Source organism: Chinchilla lanigera, unplaced genomic scaffold (genome assembly GCF_000276665.1).
Source record: "Chinchilla lanigera isolate Chin_1 unplaced genomic scaffold, ChiLan1.0 scaffold00175, whole genome shotgun sequence".
Taxonomy (NCBI): Eukaryota; Metazoa; Chordata; class Mammalia; order Rodentia; family Chinchillidae; genus Chinchilla; species Chinchilla lanigera.
In genome coordinates, this window is record NW_004955576.1 from 1,119,298 (window position 1) to 1,129,015 (window position 9,718).

A 9,718-nucleotide genomic window follows, 5' to 3' on the forward strand; every position below is an offset into this window, starting at 1 on the left:
TAGGGAAACTCAGCCACTCTAAGGGTTCTTTCTCACCAGTATAATTTGATGATAATTACAAGGGCTCGGCCTGTCTCCAGGGTTATTTTAATGCTCAAATTTAGGAAAGTATATAAACTTTAGGCAAAGTCTCAAGCAAATAAATGCATAGGATACTAGTGGTGAGTTATCAATACAGGCCACGACATTTTTAAGGTTAGAAATATCTTCATACTTACATTTTTTTTTTCTAACATGAAGATATTTCAACAAATAAACATGGTGTTCCTGTCATATCAGTATCCAAAATGCAAATATTGGGTAGTACATTGCAGTCAAACATTTCAAACTCTTGGAGAGTCTGACTGTTTAAATCCACAGAAATTGTCAAGACATTCAGTAATATTAAGAGAATGATTGTACCATCCCAGATCAGAAGTAACTTAATTTCCAAATGTTTGTAAAGTGCAAAAACACTTCTGCAGTCAATACAAAGTGTGTGGATCACCCGCTTTCCAAAGGCTGTTCCTGTGAGCGTAACTGGATGCCTACGCGCGCACCGCGACCCTTGCCGAGCCTGCCCCGCCCCCACCACCACAGCACCAAAGCGTGCATCAGGGCCAGCTGCAAGGACAGCCCTTCAGAGTCAGATTGCTGTGGATGACTTTCGCTGAGCAGGTCGTCTCAGAGAGGCTTGTGTTTTGGTTTCAGAAGGACCGCTTCTGCTGCTGCTGGTCACCCCGCTCCTGTGCAGGGACGTGGCCTCCCAGCCCAGCTGCCCCAAGGGCTCTGGCTGCCAGCAGCCCCTGTCAGGGCTCTTTGACCGAGCTATCACCCCGTCTTCTTCCACCCACGATAAGTCTTCACAGCTGCTGGAGGAATTTGTAAGTATTCTTTCCCTCACTTCCCCAAAGAAGCTTTCAGGATTGGCAGGCAGCACAATGTAAACATGAAAACCTCATTAGCCAAACTTCTAATAACAGAACTTACTGGATTAGAGAAGCCATTAAGCAATAAAAACCAAAAAGTGAGAAAGAAGTTTCATGAAATACACAAATCAGAGAATGTAATAATTTTTTAAAAGTTTTGTTTCATTTTATTCTTAAATACGTAGGTATCTGACTAAATCCCCTCCAGGTGCAGCTGAGGAAGTGTGCTGAGCTCTTGCTCCTCTGGACAGGGACCAGGCCCTGGGCTTCCTTCACTAAGCACACTGCAGATGTCCAGGCAGGAAAGCTGTACTGCAGTGAATTGGGTGGAGCAAATATAATTAAATGAACTAATTTCATATCAGCAAGGAAAGAAATAGAGGTAATAGCTTTCATAAACCAGAATATGTAGGGAACCACAGATCTAAAATCTCCAGTGTAAGAGTTACTGCTTACAGGAAGAGAGCAGCTGAGAGGTAGAAACAGGTTGTCTTCCTGACGAGGCTGCTTGGCACAGGGTCTGAGTCCTCTGGGTCAGCGAGGCAGCAGCAGCAGGTCTGAGCACAACACACGGCCTCCACAGAACCATGGCCCACCCTTGCAATACGTGCATATTGACTGCCTCTTTTCCCTCCCGTTTCACTCATTCCCCACGTTCTTGGCCATCTTTTGTTTACCAAATCTTCCCAGTAAACTCTTAGACTTTGACAACTGCTGGGCACTATTCTATGTATCTTTTTCAGATGTTTGTTTTATTAATGCGTGTTCGCAGTCCATGCACTTTATAGTCACGTGGGGAGTTGGTACATGTATGCAACACAGCTTGATTCTTTTCTTAAACCCCCTCCATGCCGCTCGCCCTCGCCCTCTTCACTCTGCCCATTTCCCATCTGCTCCCCACCCCTGGGCCCCCTGGACTCCTTCCCATCTGCAAGAGCCTCCCCTTGCTGCCTCTCTTTCCTTTGTTTCTCTTTTATCTTTTGTATTGAGTATCAATCCATTAGTTAAAGCGTGCTCAATGTTTTGCTTTTTTTGACTCATTTTATCAGAATAAAGTTTGCACTTTGTATTTTTGAGGAATTGGTAAGATACAAGTATGTGGACTAAGAGATAATTCAAAGATGAGTTATAATCTATAATATCTATTTAAGGAAATTATATCATTTGAATCCTGAAGAAACAAAAGATTAAATAGGTAAATATAGACGCATATGTATGGTGGCTTTTGGTTCAAATGCTAGAGAAAATGATGCTAAACACACAGTTTTATGCTTTTACTGTTTGTGATGCAAAATTTGCCTCATAGGAAGAGTGAGAAAACAATGGCATAACGAAGAGTTTGGGAGGTCAGAAAAGTTAGTTGAGATTGCAGAACTGAAAATAAGCAAAAAGGTAACTTTCTAAAATCTTTAGTTTCAGTTTCGATGTAGCTCTCACTTTTAACGAATTACACATCAGTTATGTTTTTTTCAATTTCTCAAATTCAATTAATTGAATTTTCTTCATTCTTTTAGGAAACCAGGTTTTCCAAGGGTCCCATGTACCTTATTCCTGATGCCAATGGGTGCCACACAGATGCCATCACCATACCAGGCATTCATGAGGAGGTGAAGAACGTACGTGTGAGTGCCTCACCCAGCCCAATAGGGAAAGCACAGGGGGCTCTGGGTTTGTTGCCCCTGTATGGCCCACGGCACGCTGTGATTGTGATTGGTGCTAACCATAGTCACAGGTGCAGAGAAAACAGAGGACACGCAAGCAAGAAAAGTAAAATTACACCGTGTAGGTGGAAAACTATACGTAAAATAAAATGTTCTGTAAGGAATAAGTTAGATTCACACATTGTAAGTAAAGATGATGACAGTATTTTAACCAACACTATATAGATCGATGATAAAAGATAGATAGATAGATGGTAGATAGATAGATAGATAGATAGATAGATAGATAGACAGATAGGTGATAGATAGATAGATGGTAGATAGATGATAGATAGATAGATAGATAGACAGATAGGTGATAGATAGATAGATGGTAGCTAGATGATAGATAGATAGATAGATGATAGATAGATAGATAGATGGTAGCTAGCTAGATAGATAGATAGATAGACAGATAGACAGATAGATTCCATTTTACAACAAGTTACCTGTGCTCCTGCCTCCTGCACTGGTACTTTTTACCCTCGTGTCCCCTGTCTCATCTGAGCCATCTCTCCATCTCTTCTGGACTTTCCACATTCTCCTTCTAGTTCTGCTTCTGCTTCTCAAACATAGAATTCTTTACTCACTGTCCTGCCTTCTCCTATGTCTATGTCACCCACTGTGTTGTCCTGTTCAGTACTGCATCACGTTTTTCACAGGTGTAAGTCTGGCCACTGTTCCTACTGGAACAAAGTCGACACATCAAACATGAATGATGTCCATTCTTGCATATGAGCTCTCTTCTGATTCCTTGCCACAAACGCAGCCCTAACTTGAGTTCATATAAAGAGATGGAATTTCGAAGATAAAACAAAATTGAATGATATCTTATTAGAAAAAGCATTTATTTCAATAAGCTTGTTTTTTGTGTTTGTTTTGTTTTCTGGGAACAAAGTTTAGGCCAATGGTATAACTTGTATTTTTTTACATCTATCATCTACACAAAATGGTATACGAACATGGTAGTAATAAAGAATTATTGTACTTAAACCTCTCTGGGAAAAGTCACATGTAACTACACTGGCCGTGCCTCACATGTTTTAATATTTTCACTTTGCCCTGGCTGATTAGTACAAAGACTTCATCATCCTGGCAAGCCGCTTTATGCGCTCCTGGAAAGAGCCTCTGGAGAGCTTCATCACTGAAGCAAATAAACTGCCAAAAGTTCAAGATGACATTTTAACCAAAAGCTATGGAGATCAAAGATCAAAACTGCCAACTTCTAGAGGTCGTAGAGAAGATATCTGGCCAGGTGAGCAGCATTCTGATGCTCCCTTGTTTCTTTTTTATTAAAAAGGCTCCCTCTCTGGTGAAATGTGTGACAATCCCCGAGTTTGTAAGAATAATGTTTAGGCTCAGTGTTCTGCCTTCTAGATTGCTATAAAGCAAAGCAGAGTTCTCAGATCCTCAGAGGAGATTCTCCTGTGCTAACAGGCAGCACCTTCCAGGCACTGTCCACAACAAACTCAAGACTTGCCCCTTCCTGCGGTGGGTGCTTACACATTTTCCCTGGAGAAAAACCAGAACAACTGCAGAAAGACATTATTTTATCAAAAGAGTTTGGGTTTCTTGCACTGAACTTTCAGTCAGTGTCTTTCTATCTTACCCTCACACCAGAGTATTAGAATGGTAATGGGAGAAGGAAGAAGAAGAAAAAAACTAAATCAGTTTTATATGTGAACCCCACGCAGCCTGTTCAGAAAAGACTGAGAAGGCCATGGGACAAACACCTCCTTACAACTACTAATTATAAAATGTCAAAAAAGAATTGGATCTTTTTTCAGAAAAGTTTAAAATCTGTAGAAATTTATACTAAATTGTTTATTTAATGTTCCTAAATTAAAACTCATATTATTGCATGTAAATTCTCCAATTTATCACACTTAAATTGCATCTCCATTCAAGTAGGACAATTTCAATAGTAGAGAGATCTCAGCTAAACAGTTTTCTGAAGTTCTCAGAAATAATGTATCACCTAAATAAAAATGCATGATGACAGAAAAATTCACAGAAGGAATAATACATTTCTCTTCTCACATCCTAAGTGCATGTTTTCATTTGTAATTGTTAACAATTTTCATGGGAGATGACCATCCCCAACATATAGAACTTATTACTATGCAAAGAACATTTTACCCAGGAGGATAGAACATTAACCCCCTAAATTTTAAGTTACTTTCTTCAATACAGTGAACCAAAACCCAGGAGTCTTGACTCTCTTCTGAAATGCTTTGTTATTTTTTCATACCACTTATTCATATATTCCTTTTTTTATCATGTTACCTTTTATAGCAAAGTTGGTTTTATGAAACAAGCAACAAAAGTAAATATATACTAGAAAGTAAACAATACACACACAGTAAATTTCAATAAAAGTTATTCTTACTCTGTAGGTGAAAGTTCTGCAGCTCATGGTTTATAATTATTCCAGACTATAGCCACTAACTTGAGAAGCCGGGTGGCTTTTCCAGAATCATTAGGTTTGTCACTGGTCTGAGGTCTCTGGGGTCTTGACCTTGCAGACTTCTACAGAGGGCTGACGAACCCCCTGCTCCCTGATTTGCACTGTGCAGCACTTTCTGAAGCACCATCCCACCCCAGTGCCACCGTACATTTCTCACCATAGAGTGCTGCTGCCAGCACCTGCCCTCTCAGAGGTGCAATTTCCAGCAGCTTCAACCCAAGGAACTTAAAGTAAAGCAGTTGGTCCTTGTGGAAAACTGGAAGGTACTAGCCCTGGGTAGAGTGAGAGATTCCTGAACCCTGTGGTCAACCCTGACTTGAGTGTGTGTACCTTAAAGCACCAAGTGCAGGTCCTCACCATCTCTGAGGATTTCTGTACAGATACACTACAAACAGTAGACCCAGGGCAAGGCGACAACAATAAAAATAATGAATGGTGAACTATGACAGCAAGGAAAATACAAAGGGATTATCTGTAACAAGCCTCCAGCAAATGCAAAAGTTGCTTTGGTGACAGAGTGGAAGCAAGTCTCTCCATTGTTCCTTTGTCAAAGCTGTGTCTATACTGAAGTAGCAAAGTCTTCCATGTCCACCTGTCTACTAACACAGGAATGTAACAGGAGTGATCACTTACTTGTAGGAAAAATAACATGTGTATTCTCTCTAGCTTTGAGATAACTAATAGATTTATAATATGCTGGAGAGCACACATGAATGCCCATGACTTTGTCCCTCCTTTTCCAAAAATTTTAATTGAAAAATTAATGCAAACATAGATAAGCTAAAAGACTAACAGTGGTATGAGAGACAAGTGATTGTTCCTCTTGTGACTAGGTTAATCCCGAGATCAAAGACAATGGGATGTATGTTGTCTGGATTGAACCTGCAAAGGACCTGCCAGTTTTTGCAGTACCTCGTATGCGTGGCTTTTATAACCGCATCCATTGTCAATGAGTCTTTGGTTGACCAGTATTGCATGTCTATATCTGTTTTCATGAGAAGCCACTTTGAAGATATCAATATGTAATACAACCACCATTGTTAATTCCCTACCACTTTGTTTGGAACTCTGTATTGTCTGTATTGTGCTTGTGATATGTTGTAAAATGTTGTATGTCTGTTAATGTTTCCCTCCTTTTATCCTTAAAATAAAAAAAAAAAATATATAACCGCATCCACTGCCTGCGTAGGGATACAAATAAGCTTGACCATTTCTTCAAGTATCTGAAGTGCAACGTCGTCAATAATGGCAACTGCTAATGCTGTATTCTTTTCCTCCATTTCTAAGGCTGTGGTTAAAGATCCACACTATGGAAACCTGTTTTAATTTTATGGCTTTTTAATGCATGCTTCGATATAAGTTGTCACGTTTTTTAAAATAAAAACTCTTTAGCTGTGTCAAAGCATTAACAATTTGTCAAAGTTTCTTTATTTCATTTAATAGAAAACCCTACAACAATTTATCATGACCATTAAGAATTGCTATCCATGTTTGTCACAAGGAACAGAAAACACCCTAGCAAATAAGAAAACAGCTTATTTTAGAGTGCAAGTGACAATCGGTTTACATGATGGGAATGCAAGTTAGATTTCTATTAATCTTTACAGGAATGCTATAAAGTCTAATGAATCCTCAGAACTATTGCTGAATGCCACCCATTTGTGAGATAAATTTCACAATATCATACAAACAGTACACACTCTATTGTAGTGCATGAGATTTACTGAATAGTCTAACCATGGTTAGGACACAGATATGACATGGACATAATTAATTAATTAATTAATTTTTATTTTAGAGAGAAAAAAACATAACCATGCTGGCATGGATTTAAATATGTCCAGTGGCATCTTAAGTCATCTTTCCCAGCATGGCAGGCATGTACCTAAGAACGAGATGCCACTCTTTCCTTTATCAAACCCAGTAAGTCATTATCTCCTTGAGCAATTACTTAGACCACCAGCCTTAACCATCCTTCCCTTAAAGGGCGGAATGGTATCAACATCCCCCAAATGCCTACTCTTTTTCCTACTGAGTGTGGAGCCAGGTTGCTGGATGCATGGCTGACCTTGTCTCTGAATGACTAAGACAAATTCTCATGCACAGCCAGCTCTCCTTGGAAGGCAAATGGCTCGCTCAGCATTGTTTGCATCAGTGCTAGACTTTCCCAAGTGACCCAGGCAATGGAGAGGATAGAGAAAGAAGGAAGAAATAAAGGAAAGACAATGAAAAAACGAGTGAGGGGTAGTGAGTGATGAGAAGCTGTCAGAAAGCTACACTAATGTTAAAGCTACCTCTGCCTTACTTTTACGCCCTAAATGCCAGCACCATCCCATGATCACCTTTCCCCTCACTTTTGTCTTCTTTTGTTCTTTATTTCCTGAGACTTTTATTTGTATTTGAAATACTCTCTTCTCATCAGACAACTTTGCACAACTCTAAATGCAACCACTATTAGGCACCTCTGCACATCATAATTTAAGGCAATTTTTGAAAACTGCTTCATCAAAAATAAAAGAAGATAATGTTTCCCATAATTATTGTAAAATTTTCCAGCAAAGGCAATCTCTTGTTTCATAGATGGAAACTGTTATCTTATTCTTGCCTTGTTTTTAACTTTTTCTCCTTTACATTTTATATTTAGAGTGGTTGCTAGTCTCTTTTTTATCCAAATAATCACATTGCTTTAGTAATTTGAATATTTCATTATTTAACTTTTTCTTATTTTATTTTTTTATTTTAAAGATAAAGGGAAAAAAGTAACAAAACAACACTGAAGACAAAAACAAAACAATACAAGAACAATAAAAAAGATACAGGATTTCAACAGAAGATGATAGGAATTAACAATGGTTGTTATATTACGTATTGTTACCTTCACCAGTTTGTTCCAATTACCAGGTATAAGAATGCAAGATTGGTCAAAAACTTAAAGACAATAACAAGTAATTTTAAAATTGAGAAAAAATACAGGGCTTCATTAAACAAGATGGTAGGAATTCAGCAATTGTTGTTATATTGCATATTGTCTTCAAATTAGTTGTTCTGATTACTAGATATAAGCACAAAAACTTGGTCAAGAAAAAGAAAAAAAATTAAGTATTAACTATTCCTTTCAATAAACCAATACACATTAGCAATACACTTACCTCAGCTATTGTTGTATATACATATATATTTTTTCTTTTTAATTTTAAAGAGAACATATCAAAAACAAAACAACAAAAACTAAGACAAAAACAAAACAACATGAAAACAGTAAAAATGGTACAGAATTTCAAAACAAGGTGCTAAGAAATTAACAAAGGTTGTTATATTACATATTGTTATCTTCAAATAGTTACTCAGATAACCAGATAAAGGTATGTAAGATTGATCAAACAATTACATTAATTGTTCCCTTCAATAAAACAATAGAGATTAATAGTACAATTATCCTAGGTATCTTGTGTATGTAAATATAATTTTTTTCCCTTCTTGTTTTTTTTTTTCTTTTCCCTCATCCCAGCCATTCCTTCCCATTTGAGAAGTCTCTCTCCCCTTAAAATACCTAATGCATGTTTCAGATTCCATTCATTCTTTCAGGTTTTTACACTAGGGAAGCAATGCAATGTTTACACATGAAGGTCTGATTTATTTCAATTATGAGTATGGTCTGTAGTTTCATCCATTTATCTACAAAAGCCTTGAGTTCATTTTTCTTCATACCTAAGTAATACTCCAATGTATAAAAATACCACAGCTTTTTTATCCATTCCTCATCTGGTGGACATTTGGGTTGTTCCCAAGATTTAGCTATTACAAATTCTACTGTGATAAACATGGGTGCACATATATCACTGTGGTATGATGTTTTCAGTTCTTCTGGTAAATATCCAGGGGAGGAATAGCTTTGTTGAATGGAACCCCTAATCCTAATTTACTTAGGAATCTCCAGACTGATTTCCACGGTGGTTGCACCAGTCTACACTCCTACTAGTAATGGAGAAATGTTTCTTTCTCCCCACAGCCTCTCCAGCATTTATGATTGGTTAATTTCTTGAAGATAGCTATGCTTTTTGGGTCAAGATGGAATTTCAGTGTTACTTTAATTTTAATTTCTTTGATGACTAATGATGTTGAGCATTTATTCATATATTTATTTGCCATTTGTAATTCTTTATCAGAGAAGTGTGTGTTCATCTCAGATGCTCATTTTTGGATTGGGTCTTTGAAGTTTGGGGGCCTAATTTTTTTAATTTTTCATATGTCTGAGGTAGAAGTCCTTTGTCTGAGGGACAGACTAAAATTTGGCTAAAATTTGCTCCTAATTCAAGGGTTTTCTTTTCACTCTTGTAATTTGATGCAAAAACTTTTTGATAAGATGGGATCCCAGTTATTGATACTTTGAAGTAGATCTCATATTTCTGTTTTAATATTTAGAACTTTAAGCCATTTTAAATTTATTTTGATGAATGGTGATAGGTGTGGATCTAGTTTTAGTCTTCAGCATGTGAAGAGCCAGTTTTTCCAGCACCATTTTTAAAAGAGGCTTTCGCGAGAACAAAGACCCCGGTGACACTGCAGACTGAGTTTCTAGGCCCTGGGAGGCCCAGGGGACGGGCGGGGCGAGCAGGCCCTCGGAGCCGGCCGAGCAGGCTCCC

General features: G+C 38.0%; 1 protein-coding gene across 1 annotated transcript; it reads left to right on the plus strand.

The window, feature by feature from the left end:
• Window positions 1–609: 609 nt before the first annotated feature.
• LOC102007606 (prolactin-like) lies at window positions 610–6,090 on the plus strand. The gene is made up of 4 exons (XM_005413941.1): window positions 610–863; window positions 2,423–2,530; window positions 3,683–3,863; window positions 5,909–6,090. Exons 2-4 carry the CDS (start codon window positions 2,447–2,449, stop codon window positions 5,911–5,913), a joined length of 270 nt encoding a protein of 89 aa, XP_005413998.1. The 5' UTR covers window positions 610–863; window positions 2,423–2,446; the 3' UTR covers window positions 5,914–6,090.
• The last annotated feature ends 3,628 nt before the right edge of the window (window positions 6,091–9,718 follow it).

Excerpts from the sequence above, each read along its gene's own strand:
- LOC102007606 (XM_005413941.1), top strand. The coding sequence starts at position 2,447 with ATGTACCTTATTCCTGATGCCAATGGGTGCCACACAGATGCCATCACC. Across the intron at positions 2,531-3,682 it reads AGGAGGTGAAGAACGTACGT|TACAAAGACTTCATCATCCT; the intron begins GTGAGTGCCTCA and ends CTGGCTGATTAG.